This window comes from Amphibalanus amphitrite, unplaced genomic scaffold (assembly GCF_019059575.1).
Source record: "Amphibalanus amphitrite isolate SeventyFive unplaced genomic scaffold, NRLGWU_Aamphi_draft 001209F_arrow, whole genome shotgun sequence".
NCBI lineage: Eukaryota > Metazoa > Arthropoda > Thecostraca > Balanomorpha > Balanidae > Amphibalanus > Amphibalanus amphitrite.
The window spans coordinates 166,580-187,135 of record NW_024882703.1 but is presented as its reverse complement, the minus strand read 5'-3'; the positions used below and the strand labels follow the sequence as shown (position 1 = coordinate 187,135).

At 48.7% G+C, this 20,556-nt stretch overlaps 2 protein-coding genes across 2 annotated transcripts; both read right to left on the bottom strand.

Annotated features, from left to right (window-relative positions):
• Positions 1–466: 466 nt before the first annotated feature.
• LOC122371138 (lysyl oxidase homolog 2-like) lies at positions 467–7,431 on the bottom strand. Its single transcript, XM_043347268.1, has 11 exons — positions 7,152–7,431; positions 5,642–5,806; positions 5,242–5,402; positions 4,796–4,862; positions 4,500–4,598; positions 4,063–4,221; positions 3,458–3,571; positions 3,063–3,210; positions 2,687–2,805; positions 2,254–2,402; positions 467–723 (listed from the first exon to the last, which is right to left on the bottom strand). The coding sequence occupies exons 1-11, from the start codon at positions 7,369–7,371 to the stop codon at positions 595–597; spliced, it is 1,530 nt and encodes a 509-aa protein (XP_043203203.1). The 5' UTR covers positions 7,372–7,431; the 3' UTR covers positions 467–594.
• A 2,441-nt stretch (positions 7,432–9,872) lies between these two features.
• On the bottom strand, positions 9,873–19,153 carry LOC122371141 (lysyl oxidase homolog 2B-like). Its single transcript, XM_043347271.1, has 11 exons — positions 18,883–19,153; positions 17,398–17,562; positions 16,846–16,997; positions 16,486–16,555; positions 16,239–16,337; positions 15,774–15,932; positions 15,519–15,632; positions 14,933–15,080; positions 14,459–14,577; positions 11,075–11,226; positions 9,873–10,174 (listed from the first exon to the last, which is right to left on the bottom strand). The coding sequence occupies exons 1-11, from the start codon at positions 19,145–19,147 to the stop codon at positions 10,046–10,048; spliced, it is 1,572 nt and encodes a 523-aa protein (XP_043203206.1). The 5' UTR covers positions 19,148–19,153; the 3' UTR covers positions 9,873–10,045.
• Positions 19,154–20,556: the final 1,403 nt, after the last annotated feature.

Sequence of the window (20,556 nt, the reverse complement as noted above, 5' to 3'; positions counted from 1 at the left end):
AGGTGTAAACACAAAATTGTGATTGCCGCGTTTCCCGCGTCGGCCGATCCCGCTTCAGCCGGCGACATCTTACCCTTAGCAGGCTTCTAGTTGCCATATTTATTATTGGATTAACTAGAAATTCACCATACATACTCAAAAATTATTCTCTTTCCTATAGTGAAAGAAAAAAGAAAATCGGCCGGTAACGTTTTGAGTTATCGGCGTGTAAACGCAAAAAAGCCGCTTATATTGCAGATTTGACCACATTTGACCTCATTTGACATTGAAGATATTGACCTAGGGTCATGAAATGCACACACAACAGAGTTCCCTAGGGCCTTCACCTACCCTCCAAATTTCGTCTTTCTAGCTCCAGTGGGAGCTGAGATCTTAGGGTGGGGCGACATCCGCCCCCCCCCCCCCCCTCCACTGGGCGTAGTACTCGCAACCCTTCCACTGCGCGTGTTAACTAATTACGAAGCCGAATGTTTCAGTCTGTATTTATGTGCATTCTCATTCCATCCGTAAATTGATGGATCGAAGTTTGTCCGGTATACACAAACACAACACTGCGATAATCCCCACCACCTCCGCGCCTCTGGATCTTTCTGCCTACAGGGGAGCGTTGCGACAGTTGGTCACCCGGACCGTTTCATCTTCCAGGTTCAGGTCCACGCTGCAGATGACCTGGTTGTCGTCGAAGCTGACCTCTGGAACCTTCCGGTCGGCGTTTATACGCACCTGAAACGCGAGGCCCGCTGTCATCTCGTACACGCATAAGGTACCTATATTTATTTCATTGCAATCCTCTCATGCGTGTACTAGTTTTATATTTGGTTGTGTCATAACAATACCGACCACTAGGACAGCTTTTAACCCTATTAGTGGCAGGGGGGGGGGAATTGTTTTTATCCACCCCTCAGGTTTTTCGGGAATATCTCCGAAACCGCTGAAGCTACGATGCTGAAATTTTCTGACTTTTCCTAAAACTAAATTGGGCACATCACTGAAAATTTCAAGTTCATACCTTTACCAGGGGCGGCTCCAGAGCACTGGGAATTGGGGGGTCCTATTCGTGAAGCGAGTCATTTGGGGCGAAGATCACGATGCTGATGTATTATAACTGTATACACCAGTTTTACGAACATTGAATGAAAGGTATCATGTGATAACATATACAAAGTTATTGTGCATCCTCTTTTGACGCGTTTTTGCTATAATAGGCGGATCCAGGCGTCCAAAAAGGGGGGTTATGTTTTACTTCCCAACATAGGTGCCCTGACACCGCCTATGCATGACCAATACAATTGTAGTCGTTTTCTCATAAGAAAATCGTAACATAACAAGACCATTGCCACCCTTTTTAGAAACAGTACCAACAAAAACCTTATTTACTATACTTTTTGTGTACCCCCAATCTCAATTATCTGTATCCACCTATTATTTTTGAAAATGCATATTTTTAGGATCCATGTGAATTCCTGGTTCATTCTCTATCGATCGGCAAAAGTTGCGTTAAGATTGGTTCAGAAACCTGGCCGTGATAAACACTCTAAAATGTATCTGCAATTTGCCCGTTTTTACCCCCCTCTACCCCCCCCCCCCCACTATTGACATTTAATTTTTGTTTTTTTTAGAAATGTAGATCACGTTGAGCGATATCGAATGCCGTTTGAATTTTGAAAATCGGCCCGTTCTGATCTCGAGATATCAAAGGGGGGTCGTAAACAGCCCCCCCCCCTGCCACTAATAGGGGTAGCCAGGAGCCTGCCACTAATAGGGTTAAATTGTTTTAAAGATGGACTTGTTACTGTCGCCAATTTAAGTCAAACATGCCTGAAACAATTTAACAAAGCATGTAACTTTACTACAATATCTTTTATATCTGTATGTACCCGCCTTTGCTCACATTAGATTTACCTATATATTATCTTAGCAAAGGTACAGTCCACAGCAGAAGTAATGTGGGGTTTCAGTCATGGGTATGTTCTGCTTCTGAAGCTTAGGAACGATTAATCAGACTACAATGAAACTTTGAATGTAGCTTATATGTATCGTCACCCTTGCAGCTGCAACTTTAGCTATTGACATCTTCTTTTCTTCATGACATCTTCACTCCGCATTAAACAATCGCCAGTCAAAGCCAACCGTTGAGATTGGTAAAACCCTACATTACTTTAGCGGTGGGCTGTACCTACACCTGTCTTGAGTTTACCACAAATGCATAAGAAAGACCGACTCTTGTCGAAGTCGCACAGTTTCGATACTAACCCGCAAGACGTATTTGCCGGATCTTATATCGGTAACGTCGATCCACTGGCAATCGATGTAGGAGCCGTAGATATCGGCACAGCCAGCACGGATGCCCTGGGGCGGCCGGGTGCCCCGTTCTATGTAGCACTGGTACTTTTGAGTAATTCCTGAGGACATGGGACAAACAGATGGTTGCTTAGTACGGTTCAGAAGCAATAACGATACAGCACAAACGTAACGCACGGAAAAACGAGCCAGTGTTGTGCTTATCAGTGATATGCATACCTTATGCGTTATATGTAAATACACAATACACACCATAACCACATGGTGCAAGTACATTATATGCTTTATACTTTATACCTGTATGCTTTATACGCTAAGGACATAAAAACGTGTTATAGTTAAAACGCTGGTGCACAACGATCACGTATCATTGCAAAGTTCCCACCTCTTCTGCATTCGCTGTCCTCAAGGCAGAAGGAGGCCTTATGTCCCTGGGCTGCCTTGGTATCCGTTCCTTCATATGTAAGGTCGTACTCCGAGAAGCTCTCTTCGCTGTGGTAATGCCTGAAACGAGTATGGTGATAGATAGGTATGTGAAGAGGATGAAGTTTATAATTCGCAAGATCTGAGAAAGTACACACTAAATCGATGTCGTCTCATTTATAAATGCATCTTCACACCCTGGTATGGTACGAAATATAATGTGAGGTGATCAAATGTAAAATTTAACGTAAAGGTACTGGCAAACACTAGCGCCTTGACATCTTTGAAAGTCTGGGTTTGTGTTACAGCAAGCATTTGAAGTGCAGCGCGTTACTCACTCGTGACAGGCGTGCCACTCCCACTGGGACGGGTCCGCCCTGGGCCGGTAGTCCGCCTTTCCATTGTTCCACACCTTGTTGGTGAAGCGGAACAGCTTCCTTGTGCGCGTCCTCCACAGAGTGGGCTCGCGACGCTTAATTTCGGCGGCTGGAAAATGATTTAAGATGTTACTTAGATATGCCTTACCTGACTTCTTACGGCTATAAGTCATGAAAGGCAAATAATTGATTTACTATATCGATTTATTTGTATGATGTCGTTTTACTTTCTCGCCGGTATTCAACTGCAGGCGAGAGCTGCAATCTACCTCTTCCCCTTGCATCACTGTTCCAACCTGCAGCTCCCCGCGACCCCCGTTACACAGCTGCTGAGGGCGGCCACCTCGCCCACTAACCGGTCTTGGCGAGGCAGTTCTCGTCGAGGGCACACTCGAGGTCACCCAGTGTCTCGGTGGTCAGGATGGCGCTGTCTTGGAGCTCCTGAGCGTCCACTCTAAGGTCTGGAAGATCTGTAGGGAGAGATGGAGTTAGAAAGCTGTCATCCTCAGGTCCAGAGGAGTTGAAATGAGAGAGAGAAAGAGAGAGAGAGAGAGAGAGAGGGAGAGGGAGAGGGAGAGGGAGAGAGAGGGAGAGGAAGAGAGAGTAAGAGAGAGAGAGAGAGAGAGAGAGAGGGAGAGGGAGAGGGAGAGAGAGGGAGAGGAAGAGAGAGTAAGAGAGAGAGAGACAAGGTGAGCTAGAGTGCTGCTTTTTTCAGGTCCGGTGACAAAGAGAGGGTAGTGAGCATGTAAGAGCGTCATACCACCCTCAGGTCTGGCGGCGCTGTGGGACAGAGCGAGAGGGGAGAGAGTAAGGGATAAGTTATCGTCACAGCTGCAGAACGTCAAAGTATCGGTGGAGCGCGACAACTTCCTTTAGGCTTATGATGTTGATCAACAACAACAGACAGCGCAAAAACACAAAACTAATACATTTGTAGGAGCGAATACGAATGGCGGCTTACCGCGGGACTGCTGTCCGGCGCACTCGACTGCTGCTCCGCTGAACTGGTTTCCGGCACAGCGGACCGAGTCGCCCCTCTCGGAGCGGCACTGGGCCAGGCTGGTCTCGCGGCCGGAACACTCCACTCCGGCCAGGATGAACTCGCCGCTCGCACGACGGCCTGACAAATAACACAAAAGTTATAACATAAAACTATATAAATGATTTTAGCATGATGTTCTCCAGACTTGCTTTAGAGGGCAAAATAGCGATATATGCACATACCTATACGTCGGATTTAGTGGGATCAGAGGCCTTCAGCATAAGCGAAGTGTGCATCGGCATTGCGATAGAGTTGTGAAGATTGGATAAAATAAAAGATACTTTTAGTCTTCACCACGCTGGAGCATTTGAATGGGCGATCCGAGTAATTCACTTACTGCTGAAAAATTCACTTACCACTAATGTACGACTTCTTGGCGGCTCCCAGGCTCAGCTGACGGCACACCACCATGGCATCCTTCACGTCGAATCCATCGCCACACACCGGTCCCCAGCCTGCCGGGGACATCCAGACCAGCATTTGAGTTAGTATGCTGCTGGCTGCTGCAGTCAACTTATATGGAATAATGACCATTATTTCATATTTAAAACGAAGTCCCGGCATCTTTAAAAAAAAATGCCAACGCTGTAAAATCCGGGACCGTACAACTAAACCTGTCAGAACTGGTGGATAAGGGTAAATAAGCACTCACCGCGGCCACCATATCGGACCTCGACGTCGCCTCTGGTGCCGCCGCCTCGCAGACGCACATCCATCCTCTGCAGCAACAGTCTCCCAGCGTTAGTGGTGGAACCGGTGACACAGACGCCGAGGCCAATGAATGGTAGGTAGGTATGACTGATGAAATCCGGTTCGGGAGTACAAAGTCTATTATCAACGCCATACCTACAAATCTATAATTTATGGTTTAATATGTTTCATTTTCACGCGTGCAAACACATAGCAGAAATGCACTGCCTCTGCCGAGGTACAGAATTCTGAGAAACATAATCCACTTTATAAATTCTTATCTACGAGCAAGGGTACATCGTGCTACGCATACCAGTCGAACCGCAATATGCCAATAATGCGGCACACGCTGCACTGCCTCGCCATTAAATACTACAGACTGCCCAGTGCCCAGAGTTTCGGACCTACCCCTCCGTAGGGCGAGGACGGGTCGCGGCCGCAGATGACGCCGGCGACGTTGTCGGAGTTGCAGGAGCCCTCGGTGGTGCCCACGCCGCGATAGAAGCAGTCGCGCAGACCGCGGCCGCCGGCCCCCACCTGACAGTTGCTGACTATGGTACCCATCCCGTCTGCAACCAGCGCCGTGCTCTGTTACCCATGGTCCCGCAATACACAGCGAGCGGCTTGGATCTCCTCTCGACGATCCAGCCAGCATTTTCTCAGACGATAGGTATAATCCGTTATTGATAGACTGAACCATAGACCTCTGTATACAGAGGTTTATGACTGAACAAATGCCACCTTTAAAATGATGCGATGTAAATATACTTATAAAAAAATAAGTGGCATATCAAGTGTATGAACTCACTGCTTCTGAATCCGGAGCGTCCATGTCTGGTGGCGACGGCGGGTCCTGGGAAGCCGAGCTGTCTGCAGACGGCCTCAGCGTGAGCCGTGGTCCAGCCGATGTCACACACCGACCTCCAGCCGGCTATTTGCTCGCGCCAGTCGTAAATCAGCACCTGCACGCTACCTGCGCGAAGACGAGTTGCAAAATAAATCGTCTTGAACTGTTGGCGGCCTGTTACGTTGAGAACGGGTAGTTTAATAAGTAACACTGCGCGGTAACAAGATAAGCGCAAATCAATGCATTGGGCATACTTGCCGTGTTGGATTAACCCACGAGCCGCTGGGGGGGGGGGCATAAAGTTGCCCCCCCCTTTACGTTTTGAGGAATATCTCCGAAACCTGTTGAGCTACGAACGTGAAACTTGGCATAGCTTCAAACGAATACCTAGGCAATGTTTGAAGAAAGTTTGGTGGTTGTAGCATCTAAGATGACGTCACAGTGACGTCATAAAGTTTTGTCGTTTTCCGATATGGACCGTTTCTGATAACGCTGAGCATGAAACTCAACTGTAAATGAACTAGACAGCACCTGCTGTCATCCTAAAACATCTAAGTGCACTTCCATCTAGTTCCTAACCAATAATCGGCCCTTTATATTCGGTCCCATATACCTGATGTATCGTGAGGAAACTGAGAGTCGCAAATCTATAATTTGACTTCTTACGTCACTGTGACGTCATTTCAAATGGGATCGACACCAAATTTGGACACAACCTCGGCTAGGTATTCAGGAAGATGTGTGCAAAGTTTCGCTTCTCTATCTCTTCGCGTTGCGACGATATCGCCGCAGAAGTAAAGGGGGGGCAACTATATGCCCCCCCAGCGGCCGGCGGGTGGCGCGGAGGCCCAGCGGCCGCCGGGTTAAAAGCTCATGCCTAATTTGGCGCAATACAAAAGTATTTTTGCATCTTGTGGGATAATATCTTCTCAATTCGTGCTCATTAACTTGTAGCTACTTAACGGTTGCCATTTCAATAGTTTAACGTTATAATTTTCAGTAGAAAGCCGTTGGCTCAACACGACGTGCAGCTTTCAAAGTGGAGAGCTTATCGCGTAAAATGTCAAGTGTCAAACCGGCCGAACTTCCCAAAAAATGAATCTACCCATGTCAATGTATCTGTTCCTGAAGTCCTATAACGTCACATCAATATTCACGGCAATAGCTCAGAAAAGGTTAAGTTTGACTTATGCTCGTCTATCATCTTGTACTTTGCATGAATGGATTTTAATTATTTTACCAATAAACGAATTGGCCAATAAAAATATAGGCAAATGTCCTGTAATGAAGAAAATTCGTAACGGCCTCTCAGCATCTATATGTCAACAGAATATGCTGTTAACACATGTTGAACGAGTGCATTGAACAGTCTCTGGAAGTACTTTCTCTGAAATGATATCCGCCCTGACTTGGTTACGGTCGACTCGGTTCTGTTGTGGTTCCGCTCGGTTGCGGTTATCGTTGTGGTTACCTTCACGAGTGTTGTTGCCGGCCAGTCGGACGGAGAACTGGCGCTGGCCGAATAAGTTGGTGAATTCGGGGTACCAGAAGGAGGTCCGCGTGCCGCCCCCACTGGTGCTGTTCCCTGGGCGGCTCAGCGACCCAAAGATGTCTCTGAACATGTCACGGAAGCTCTGGCCGCTGGCGGCAGCGGCCAGCAGCGTCACGATCAGCAGAGTCCGAGGATCCATGGCTGCGGGCGGGGACTGCGCGCGAGCTGTCCGACACCTGGGTAGTGGTCACTGGGCGGCCGCGGGGGCGTCCGTCAGCGTCCGGCACGTCACAGCGAGCCGCGCGTGACAGCTGTGACGGCCGGGACGGCCCGTGCGCGCCCACCAGCCGTCACTGCCCTCCGCGCGGCTCAGTGGACCCGGCGCACTGAGGGCGACCCGCGCCCGATCAGGGACATGATGAGTTAACCATCAGGCGTAACAGAGGCCACCCCTCCTTACCGGACCCGACAACCACCGAGGGTGACGTTGCTGGGTATTTGAACGACCCCCGTTCCAACAGACATGACACCCCACCTCGGCCACCACCCCGTCACCGTATAATGTCGTGACCTGTGGCTCGCGGTCTCAGCGACGGAAGGTCGATACGGTGGCTGCTTGGCCTTACAGGGAGCGTGTGATTCAGCCCTTTGGTGTGATTCATCCATTGGATACGGTTATCAGATTCTGAGTTAACCCTCGCCCGTATTGGTGTTTTTTTCCAGCCGCGAACGTATAAGGGGGGAGGGGTCCGTTGGACCCTCCTTGCCGTTTCGCCCCTGATCGAGCTAGAGCTTCGCGGAAAAAGCAAGTGTGTTGCCCGTGACGAGAGGAAGCCGATGATGCCCAATTTTAAGGTCCTAGGTCATCGGTTGACCTTCCAGGTCAGGTCAATGACCCAAAAGTCGGGAAAATCGGGACCTGTTAGAAAGTCGTAGAGCGTGGCTGCTATGGGGTTTTTCGGGGTGCTGATCACAAATATCATGTTAGTTTTGATCACAGATGATGTCTTCATGCATTTAGGCCAGGTCGGGTCAGGTCAGGTCAGGTCAACCAGTAAGGGTATTCGTAGTAGGTGGCAACCGCCTCTGACAGCTTCGTAACATGTTACGAAGGTGCCAAAACTACTTCGTAAATGTTCATATGGTTGGTAAATTCAAATTCAGCTCCAAAAACTGGCCTAGAAACGTGCAAAACTCGAAAAAGTGAGCCGAGGTCATCAAAGGTCAGTGACCTGACCTGACCTTCCGGTGACCTTGATACCCACCCTTATGCATGGGAGCAGTATCATATTCCATGTTTAAACGCTTAAAACCACGAAAAGACTGCAAACGCGCGGCAAATGCGAGCCGACATACGCCGAATCGCGATTCCGGCCAAACATGGTCTCAAAAAGTAGGTAACAGGTCAAAGGTCATTAGGGTCAGGGTCTTGAAAATTTCAGGGTAGGTGTAAAATTGAGTAACGCGAGGGTACTGAAAGTTTCGTCGTGATCAGCCGCTTTTTACGGGAGTTATTCGCGAAAAACCGAGGGGAGGGGGTCCGTTCGCCCCCCCCCCCTCCCTATACGGGCGAGGGTTAATGCAATAATATTTTTTCTGCAATATAGGAATGATTTTTTTATGGGGAATTCAGGAATTTTGAATTGTTAACCCGCGCACCGACGGGGGGGGCGGATATCCGCCCCCCCCTGAGGTTTTTCGCGGATAGCGGAAAAACCGCGGCGCTACGCGCCGCGAAATTTATTATGACTATTCCCTCATCAATTTTACACATGGTGTGCAAGTTTGAACCTCCTAACTTTTAAGGTCAGGTCACCAGGTCACTTTGAATGACTCAACCTCAAGTCACTTTTTTGCAACTTTGTCACCGTGCCAGAGCTACAGTAGATGTCGGAGGCCTTTGAAAGTCGCAGGATGTTATTAGGTTATTAGTAGCTACAATTTGTATATCTCGGAATTTTGATGTCGGTGACCTAAGGTCAGGTCAATTTCGCGACCTCCCCATTTGGGGGAAAAATCAACTCCCTGTTTTTACCACTAAAACGGGTCGGAATGGCCCCATATACCATACATGACTTCATATACGATCAACCTTCACTACTTTGAGGTCTGTTTTGCTGTTGGGCAGCTATAAGGTCATGTGACGTCATCAAAGGTCACCAAAGGTTTTTTGCTAATAACTCCGTACAGGAACAAGATACAACCGCGCGGATGGTCTCATTGTGTTCAGCTCGTCAAGACGCATCGAATGATATACATGATGACCTCGAGGTCACGTGACCTGAGGTCAACCTTTGACCTTGACCTTCCGAGGTCAACATATATATCATTCGATGCGGATTGACGAGAGGATCACGATTATGCCCTTAGTTTGTTCCTATCTTGACTAATTCTAAAGTTATTCGAGAAAAACTCTCCATATCTAGCGCCGCCATTTTGACTTTTTCGACCCCTGTGACGTCATCTTTGACCTGACCTGAAAATGACCTTTGTAAAAATTGTAGACCTTGTCCGTGCGTATCCGATGCCGTTTACCGCTTGTCGCTATCTTGCTTCGTTCTCGAGATCTCAGGGGGGCGTTCATCCGCCCCCCCCCCCGTCGGTGCGAAGTTGGCGCAGACCCCCGTCGGTGCGCGGGTTAATACGGCAAACTGCTTCTAAACAAGATCTTCTCCACGATTCCATTCATCCAACATAACATTGTATAGACCAATTCGTATATTTCGCCTTTTCTAGTTACATAAAATCACGCGGCGTTCTCGGGTAAGTGTTTGTCACGCCACGTCTTTAGAGCGGCGCCAATCGGCAGCTGGAGACCTGGGTCCTCTCCCGCTCCAGGTCCAGCCGGACGCGGCAGATGACTTGCCACGTCTTCAGAGCGGCGCCAATCGGCAGTTGGAGACCTGGGTCCTCTCCCGCTCCAGGTCCAGCCTGACCCGGCAGATGACCTGGTTGTTGTCGAAACTCTCCTCAGCCACCATGCGGTTACCATTGACCCTCACCTGAAATAGCAGGACGGATGGATAGATGATGTAGGGCGTAACAAAGCCGCCGCAGAAGCCCAGTCCCACAGTGCTGGCCATTGGAACTGACACTATTGGGAGAGACGGTGTCGGAAAAAAAGATGATGAATAACGTATTTCCGCTATTCAGGCAGGTGGTCTCACAAATGTCCGTCAAGCCTATCCATTTGCTCTGATTTCATTTCAATGACCGTGTGAACAAAATGAATGTTTTATTGAATCGTATAACAAAATACTCAAGATAAATGACATATGCTATTTTGTTACATATGTAGGCAGGTAGGTACGAGACAAGATATCTTGCGCTCGCTCCGCGTCGCTTTGGCCATAAAATGATTCGGGAAAAAATTTGGGATCGATTGGTGTTTTTGGTGACAATCAGACGTCTAGACGGTTAGATGTAAACTTGCTGAACTTGCAAAAGTACTTGGTACTTGCTCGGTACTTGCCAAAGTACTTGGTATTTGCTTGGTTCTTGCAGTAGGAAAAGTTGCCACTCTACTCCCATCCCCCTTTCGGAAAAATTCCGGGTTCGTCGGGTAGGAAAACTTGCCACTCTTCTCCCCCCCCCCCAGTTTCCCGACTCTACTCCCGCCCCCTCCCTTCGGGATAATTCCAGGTTTGTCGGGTAGGAAAACTTGCCACCCGCGTCCCCCCCCCCCCCCTCCCCCAACGGCCATTTGGTGTCGATCGGTGTTTGTCCCGTGTGAATCGGTCGTGAATGAGCCGAGATATGCACGGCCCCTTTGCTATTCGCCCTCATTCTCCGCTGAAATTATGGCTTTACCGTCTCTCTAATTCAAGTTATTCAACTTTTCTTGGATTACAACAGCAGCATTCCTCCGGCACTTTTTTAGCCGACCTCCTGCGAACACTGACCCGCAGAGTGTAGGGCCCCGACTGAAGGTCAGTGACGTCAATCCACTGACAGTCGATGTAGGAGGCGTAGACGTCTGCGCAGCCGGCACGGATACCCTGCGGGAACCGCTCACGGCTGGTGCCGATCTGACACCGGTACCTCTGGGGAATGCCTGGGGAGTGAGGACAACACAGATCAGACAGACGGAGGGGTACCCAAAGTGACATCAGCAACTATGTATAAATATATAGTGACTATATGTATTATAATGGAGACAGCTTCGGTACCAACAAATCAGCCTGCCACTTTTTTATCGATTGGTTATGTATTTACCATCACTCTGCTCCCAACATTCAAGTAACTTTGAGAATGAGAAAGAACTCAGGGCTAATGTGTTTTGACGGACAACGTGAGAGCCAAAGGTCACCTCATGTCGAGTGGTAACACAGGGGCAGTTTCAATATGCACCTCACAGCATATCCATAATCCAACTGAAATATCAGACCATTTTGTCTTTGTTGAAAGTAAATGATGCAGAAATGTTTAACCCTCGCCCTGGCAGGGGTTCGATGCGCGCAGCGCCGCCAAAGCTGGCACAGTCTATGGGGCAACCTTTTTACATATGACCTGAAAATTTCATGTCCGGGTGACCTTGATTCAGGTCACCAGGTTAGAAAAACCGGTACAAGGTCATGGTCAAATATCAATTTTCTTTTTGCACCTGTCCATCTCACAGTTTTGGACTGATTTCCTTCAAACTTTCAGGATGTGCTAAGTTCACCGAGTTGCATAACATATAGTTCGGGTTTTGTGATGTCACTGACCTGAGGTCAATTAGAGGTCATTACGTCGTAATGTTAAAGGTAGTGTGCCACCTTTGAAAGATTTCCCATTTTATTTTTCCTAGGATAAGAAGCTTCTGTTTTTACCTAATATCGCAAAAAAAAATCAAAAATGGGCCTGGAATAGTGCCTTTTTCGCCTAAAAGTTTATCGGTTTTTCGATATGTATAACAACTGTAGTGGGCTGACCTGCAAACAGGCGTCGGCAACAATCGCGAATGCAGCGCACATGTGACAATAAGCATAGGTCATTATAGAGTTACGACGTACGGGAATGAGTTATCAGCTGTCTAATCGTAGACAACACAATGTCGAGCCTTAAACTGTAAGCCTGTATTGGTATTGTTTCTTTTATTTGGCTGTCGAACATTATTACGGAGCGAGCGAAGCGAGCGTAGTCTTTCCTTAGATTAACGGAAATTTCTGAGTATGAGCGGCCGGCCGGCCGTGCGGACGCTTTTGCGAGGCTTATATCTCAGCAACCACTTGACCGATTTACACGCGGTAATTTTTGTAGGGTAGCTTCATTCCTTCTACCAAGTATTGGACTATTCCCGATGCATGCGGGTGACCCCTTATGCACGTGCCACGTGCAAAACGAAGAGGTGTCAGTTTTGTATAATTGTTGCAATATCTCGGTAACTACTTGGCCGATTGCGCTGAAAGTTGGCATGTAGGTAGGCACCCACTAGGCACTGCATATCCATGTGCCAGAGTTGGGGTGCTGCTGCACGTGCGCACGTGCAGGGGTCGTTTCCAGATCTCGAGAACGGCTGGACCGATGGCGCTCAAATTTGGTACACGGTTAGGGACCAGTTAGTAGGGTGCCGTGCAAAAGTCAGTTGGGACCCATTCTGCACGTGCGCACGTGCAGGGTGCCGCTTCCAGATCTCGAGAACGGCTGGGACGATTGTGCTCAAATTTGGCACATCGCTAGAGACCGGTTAGTAGGGTGCCGTGCACAAGTCAGTTGGAGGTACCCCCTCGAAATTTCGCACGTGCAAGGCTCACCCTCTCGCTCGCTCCGTTAGTCGCCCCAAAAGGCGCTATACTGGTTTATGGTTTGAAATATGATATTATGTAAAATAATTGATATGAAAAAGCCGTCTCTTAAGTTATGACCCCATTTCACCACACGCAAGTGGCAGAAATGACAATGATCAGCTGACGCATTTTTCTTGGCTGAAGTCAGAGCGCGCGGCCCGACGCACCACCACCGCACCACAAAGTATGAGCAGAAGTCGCGCCCAAAGCCAGGGCCCCGGTAACGTGAGGTAGCCGAGTCGGGGCAGCGTGCGCTGACCCAAGCCGGGGCCGCAGCTTTGGGCGCGGTCTACCGCATCCCCGCGGGCAGCCCCGGGCTATCACATGACACCGGGAGGACGCGCGGCCCCGGCTTGGGTCAGCGCACACTGCCCCGACTCGGCTACCTCACGTTACCGGGGCCCTGGCTTTGAGCGCGGTCTACCGCACCACCTAACAGGCGTGTTCGAAACCGCAGGAGATGATGATGAACGGGTTTATCGAAACTTGATTGGATGAGCCATAGACCTCTGTAAACAGAGGTCTATGGATGAGCATATCGGTAATAGCGATTTCAGTGTGTGCATTTATTGTTCATAGTGGTGTGAAATGTGGTTGGGGTACGACCGACAACCCGTCCGGGCGAATTTCGCACTGGGGTACTCAAAATTTGAAGAATTTAAGACGTTTCCATGAGTTTTGAAGGTATGGATAAGTTCTAAAAATCCGGTTCTCCTTATCTGGGCCATTAACTCCATACGGTCCAGGAAAGCTGGCACACTACCTTTAAGCCTATGGGAAAATACTAAATTCGGAAAATACTGGAGATATCCGCTTCGTTCTATCACTTTTGTGCTTTGAAACCACAGTACTTAACAGCAGGTCACTTGGTGCTTCTTTGTTTTGAGTACTTATCCATGGGTCAGGTCAAATGAGGTCAACTGAGGTAAAATGACGTTTTTGCCAATAACTTGGCACATAATGACGCTAGAGCCTAAAAATGGTTTCATTGTGTTCTTAGTGATCAGCCGAATCGAATGATATGCGATATGATGCAAATTGGTTAACTTGAACTTAATTAATTAATTAAAGTTTACTTTATAATTAAGAAAAAAACTTTAAGCACACCTAAGCATGCTAAAAAGTATATCATTCGACGCGCCTTGACGTGCTGAGTCTATTGGTGCTTTTTTTCGCTCTATCTTAATTAGATCAATAGTTATAAGCGAAAAACTTTTGATCGGTTTTTAGTGAAATTTTTACATTTATACCCCCAAAACCCCCCTAAACATTGACCTAGAGCAACCAAATTTGCACAGGGGCGAGAACTACAGGGGGCCCACCTACTTACTAAATTTGGTGTTTCTAGGTGCCATAGGAGCCTATTGCAAGGGGGTGGGTCGCATCGACCCCCCCCCCCCTGCCAGGCTGTGTTATAAAAAAATGCCCTGTCAGGGCGAGGGTTAAACAACATATTATTACACTACACATATATGTACCTATGTACGCACAGAACGCAGAGCTATAACTGCTAATTACCTGCTTTGCACTCTGAATCTTCCAAGCAGAATGACGCCTTGTGTCCTTGAGCGGCCCTTCTGTTTGTTCCCGGGTAAGTGAGGTCATAATCAGAGAAGCTTTCCACGCTATGGAAGTGGCTGAAAGGAAACAAAGACAATTAAATTGCCTAAATGGAAACAACCATTCGTGTTCCACACCACAGGAAAATAATGCATTGCATTTGTCGAGTGCGACAAGATCGCAGAGCAAATCAAGAGTTCCCAAAATCACGACTTCCTAGCACATTTGTGCAGCTGAGACTGACCTAGCCTGACCTGTCCGCTCAACTGAGGCTCACCTGCCCGACCTATCTTCCGAGACATATCTGACCTGTCTCTTGGGACGGGCCTGACTTGACCAGTCTGCCAAGACAGAACTGACCTGACCTGTCTGCTGAGACCGACCTGATCGGACCTGACCTGTCTTCTGAGGTAGACCTGAACTGGAACTGACCTGTGACACGAGTGCCACTGCCACTGGGCAGGGTCGGTGTGGGGACGGTAGTCACTCCCGCCGATGTTTTGCACTTTGTTGGTAAACCGGAGTAGCTTTCGTCGTCGCGACTTCCAAAGTCTTGGCTCTCGCGCTCGTACCAGGTATGCTGAAAACGTATTTCAAGCTTATGGGAAGATCATAGGGGTGACTATTTGAACTAGTATTCGGTCTAACTAGGAAGTCAAATCTAACAAAATGCCTATTTATTTTTCGGCAATATCCCATTTTTCCTCCCTCATCGTCTTTCTTCAATGGTTCCTCCCTATTCTCTGATGTTCCCTCTCTCCTTATCTCTCTTTTTCTTGACCTCTCCTTCTCTCTCTCTCTCTCTCTCTCTCTCTCTCTCTCTCTCTCTCTCTCTCTCTCTCTCTCTCTCTCTCTCTCTCTCTCTCTCTCTCTCTCTCTCTCTCTCTCTCTCTCTCTCTCTCTCTCTCTCTCTCTCTCTCTCTCGCTCGTTCTCTCTCTCTCTCTTTTCTCTCTCTCCCTCTCTCTCTCTTTCTCTTTCTTTCTCTTTCTTTCCTTCTCACTGGATCATGCATCTCACCTGAGTCGGACAGGCACTTCTCTTCCAAGGCACAGGTCAGCGACCCCAGCGACTGGTTGTCGATGAAGGCACTCTTCTCGACCTCTTCAGGGTCGATAACTAGGTCAGGCAGGCCTGCCGGGCGGATCATGTCACCCAAAGGTCAGCGTCGTCCTGTCGTACCTCGGCATACAGCGCTCCACACAGCATAAGGTGTGGTCTCAGTTTGTACAGAACACATCATCTCTCATAGTCGCTCAGAGGCGGGGTACTTACCGCGGGACCGTCGTCCGGCGCACTCGACTGCTGCGCCGCTGAACTGGTTTCCGGCACAGCGGACCGAGGCGCCCCTCACGGAGCGGCACTGGGCCAGGCTGCTCTCGCGGCCGGAACACTCCACTCCGGCCAGGATGAACGCGCCGCTCGCTCGACGGCCTGATGGGTAAGCACATACAGATAGTACGAGTAGAAAAGATCCGGTAGATTGAAATGAGTTGCTCAATAAAGATAGGTATTCGTAAACGACAATCAATCAGCCCACAGCCTGAACGCGAAGAGCAGAACTGGTTAAAGATGTATTTCTGTTCTTGTTTGCTCCACTTTTGTTTTACACACAATGAGGAAAAAATGAAATACAGACACAGTTTTATTTATGCGTGCCCATTGGCAGGTTTTAAACTTATTTAAACGATGCAAAAAAAGATAACAAGAAGCTGCAGTTGGCGCTGCAGGTTTGCGCACCGCTGATGTAGGACCTCCTGGCGGCTCCCAGGTTCAGCTGACGGCACACCACCGTGGCATCCCGCAGATCGAATCCATCGCCACACACCGGCCCCCAGCCTGAGAAAATGGTCCGGCCCCGGTGACTGACAGTCCACTGAGGCGGGTGACAGCGATTTGCACCGCTGATTATTGTTTTTTGTCGATTATGTGAAATGAAAAATCATCATATTGGCACCTGAATGATTTTTCAAATATTTATGTTTACCCCGGTTGCCGTACCGCACCTCGACGTCTCCTCTGCTGCCAATGCGATTGCGCAGCCGCACTTCGATAGGCTGCAAGAGTTAAACGAGCACAAGGGAGGGCAAGTGTGAAACAAAGGCACCGATACCCAACGGCCAACACTATTTCCTTTTATTCATGCATGATGACTGCACTATACAAAAGTTTATCTCCAAACTTTGTTCCACATGTTTTTGTCCCATCGAACATTATTGCTTTAGCGTATGAGCCATGACTTATCTGGTTTCCTTTCGCACCTGGTGAAGGGCCGTGCTCTTCTAGTATATGCCTAACGGAGGCGATTTATCATACCTCTCTTATCTTTCGATTTTCGTATGGGTACCTGACTGAAGGCGGTGGAGGGGTCGTCGCCGCAGATGACGCCTGCCACGTTGCGCGAGCTGCACTCGGCGATGGCGCCCAGGCCGTCATGGAGGCAGTCCCGGAGGCCACGACGGCCCACCTGGCAGTTGCTCACCATGCTGCCGAACCCGGCTAATGGCAGCCGAGGTCAAAGACAGTGATGGAATCACATATGGGGAATGTGCGGCAGAATGGGCTTGACTTATTTCTGATCGATGTTGTACGCCACATCCATGTAGGCAGCAAATAGTGCAATAAGATTTATAGAGTGATAGTCAGAGTAAAAAAAAAAACACACCGCAGACAGAATTCGACACATGCTTCTGTCTGTTACTTGTACAGTTAGGGTAATGTTCTTGATCTTAGAGCGAGTTGTGACTTATGAGCTTGTTATGTGGCACCATATCCTCTAGACTGAGCACTTGTGGGTCATTTTATGGTGTCATTTTCCGGGGTCATTATAATAACCCGGCGTTTACAGACAACCGAACCTGATAGGCAACCATGTTGCTCTCGTAAAGCACACACTCACTGCTTCTGAATCCGGAGCGTCCATGTCTGGTGGCGACGGCGGGTCCTGGGAAGCCGAGCTGTCTGCAGACGGCCTCAGCGTGAGCCTGGGTCCAGCCGATGTCACACACCGACCTCCAGCCGGCTATTTGCTCGCGCCAGTCGTAAATCAGCACCTCCACATTGCCTGTTCAGAACGGTAGTTCATATCGCCCATGTCATCCCCGTCAGATTGTAAGCGCGGCACTTTCAAAAGTCAAAATAAATGAACGCTTGCAAGTGCTCAGTTTTATGCTCCGTTTGTGTTGAATGCCGACCAATATTCATCATTTATTGCAGTTTTCATGCATGCTTAAAAGGAAAGGCTCACCAATTTGTGTTGTTATAGATTTAGTTTCACCAAGAGTTTCACTACAAAAACGAAATGATTCTCAGTTTCCATATAAGCCCATATAAATTGTTCATCAACCAGCATATTCTGGGCATGCAGCCATAGAGATCTTATAATATTATAAGATTATAATATCTTAATATTATAAGATCTCTATGAATTCAGCGTCAATAACCCTGGATAAAAATGAAGACAGATATCTTGATGAAGACAGATATCTTTTCCTATTTCGAGTCCATTTTCTTGTTTCTGTAAGATTGCTTACCTATACTTATTGTCAATGTTGATGTTATTCAGCTGGGACAGTTAGATTGTGTTGCAAAAATTGTTCTTACACTAGCTTTATTTATTTGTAATGTAATATGTTGTACTGTAATTTGTTGTAATGGTAATTTGTGTTATTTATTTGTAATATATTTTTAGTGCTTTGACAGGCTGATGAAGGCTATTTTATAGCATGCACACGCCTCGGCAATTGTTTAGGAATTTGTTACGGGCGTTTTCGTTAAAGGTACATACTGACGTCTACTAATAAGAAGATGCACTTGCCAAATAACACTATATAGATGCTGGGGTTCGCCATCATCTCTGTTGTCGCCAGTTAGTAGGAATAAGGCCTCAAAACGTATTATCCTTCATGAAGTATATCCACTCGTAAGTACCTCTACCTAGGAAATAAGTACCTACCTATACAATATCCTAGTAGGAGAGCTATAGTGGGTAGGTACTTATAGCATCAGATCTGCATTTCCTTACAGATCTCCATTGCCTACATGAAGGCGAAACACGTGGTCACCACATCAATCCCATTTCATCATTCAATTATTTTGCAAATGTATAAATTGGACATTGATCAGGAGTAATGTGCTCAAAGCTGGGCCCGTGACGCCCGCCAGGCCCAATGCGAAGCCTTGCGGTACAGCATAAATGCAGGCGTTATCACTCCTGCCATCTGGCGGAAGAAAAGATGACTACCAGAAGGGATTCTTGTGTCCGTCTCTGGTGAAGTGCAGATGTCAATAAATGCATTGTCGTTTGCTGTAGTGTATGCCAAATAGTTTGGCACCTCTTTATTTATAAGTTACAATACACGTTTATACTTTGGATGACATTTACCTTGTCTGGAGGTGCCTCCGACCAGCCGAACCTGGTACTGCCTCTGACCGCGGAACGATCGGCGTCGGCCGCGGCTCAGGAACTCGGTCCGAAAGCCCTCCACGGAGCCGCTCGGTCCCCGTTCGGGCTCCATGTCTAGCTCGCGCAGCTCCTCGTCAGTGAACCAGTCGTCAATGGACTGGCCGTGGACGGCAGCAGCCGCCGTCAGGAGCAGGAGCGCCAGAACCAAGAGCGGCGGCGGCGGCGGCGGGCGGCGGGACTCCATGGCGCACGGTGGGCGGCGCGGCGGGGGAGTGCCGCACGAGACGCCCCCGCCCGCGGAGACCGACCCCTGCCCAGACGACGGCTGTCCGTCACCGTCACCGTCAGCGTCACGGCCGCGCTGCCCGAGTACCGACTGTTTACCGATACATAAGGCTGGCTATATGTAGCGGTCTGTAGTGCCAGTCGGCAGCTCGCCTCCTTCGTTTATATTTAGGCATATATAAGCATATAATGCACATGTTCCAGTGTTCAAAAGAAACTACACGCTTCTAATGTTCGTAAGCATTGACGCGGTACCGATAACATCTCTCCCCTCCCCCTCTCCTCCCGAACCTCCCGAAAGACCTTGCTATTGACACGCAATAATGAAAGCACTCAGGGACGAGAGTCCTAGGGTTCCAACCAGCCTAGAAAACATAAGTGATTCTAGAACTCAGCTGATTCACTCAATATCCTCAGGTATGCTGTTCGCGTCAGCAGTTCTGTCCGTAGCTGTTCCCGATGTATACATAAATACCGTAGCAAAAAAGTTTATTGGTGTTTCTTTTCAAAACGAACGTTAGACGAAAGCATGTATTGACATTTCATACGCGTGAGTGTAAATACAATAATTATTAATCAGCCTACGCTATTTTGCGATCGCTGAAATAGACAATCGTTTTCTTCATTTCAATCATGCGATCACATTTTTGTGAAAAAAAAAAATATTGAATCTCACTGGCATGTGTCTTCCAATCTCCAAGTGTCCTCGGCGCTCCTGGTCTGAGTCGGTGACCTTCTGATCATTGACCGGTAGACCGTGGCCGGTGACCGAGCTCAGCGGCCGAGACCGTCGTCTGTCGGCAGCCGGTCGCGGATGGAAGTCAGCTGGTCGCCCTGCAGCCTCTGCTCGCTGAGCAGCTCGTCCATCAGCCGGTTGGTGAGGTCGAGGCGCGCCTGCATGCTGGCCTGCAGGTCGCGCAGCACCTGGGCCAGCCTCTCCAGGCCGGAGGAGCGCGGCCGGCCCAGCAGGCGCGGCGCCGGCTCGGCGGCGGCGGGGAGCTCCGGCTGGACCCGCTCGGCGTCGGCCAGCAGCGCCATGCTGCAGGCCAGCAGACACACCAGGGGGAGGACGCGCATCTTGTGAGGAGCGAGACGGGACTGGAGCGGCCGGCAGCCCGGCAGCAGCTTATAAGGAACGCCGGAGGGCGCCATCGGCTGAACGCAGATTGTGTGATAAAAAAATGAAAGGAATAGAGTATGTATACGCTCTTTGTTGTGGCCAAGCTAAAGGGAAACAAGGAGAGAGAGAGTAGGCTGAGAGAGAATAAATAGAGGCGGATAAATGAAGGGAGGGGCAAGATTTATACGTAAACATGATCAGCCAAATCGCGAGGCATGGAAAGTTCTCTGCTCCTCATAAATCTCGAC

Coding starts and splice junctions, on each gene's coding strand:
- LOC122371141 (XM_043347271.1), bottom strand. CDS start 19,147: ATGGAGTCCCGCCGCCCGCCGCCGCCGCCGCCGCTCTTGGTTCTGGCG. Junction 15,933..16,238: donor CAGGAGGTCCTACATCAGCG/GTGCGCAAACCT, acceptor CTTACCCATCAG/GCCGTCGAGCGAGCGGCGCG. Junction 14,578..14,932: donor CAGTGGCACTCGTGTCACAG/GTCAGTTCCAGT, acceptor GTTTCCTTTCAG/CCACTTCCATAGCGTGGAAA.
- LOC122371138 (XM_043347268.1), bottom strand. CDS start 7,371: ATGGATCCTCGGACTCTGCTGATCGTGACGCTGCTGGCCGCTGCCGCC. Junction 5,403..5,641: donor ACGCTCCGGATTCAGAAGCA/GTGAGTTCATAC, acceptor CGCTGGTTGCAG/ACGGGATGGGTACCATAGTC. Junction 3,572..4,062: donor CGCCGGACAGCAGTCCCGCG/GTAAGCCGCCAT, acceptor CTCTCCCTACAG/ATCTTCCAGACCTTAGAGTG.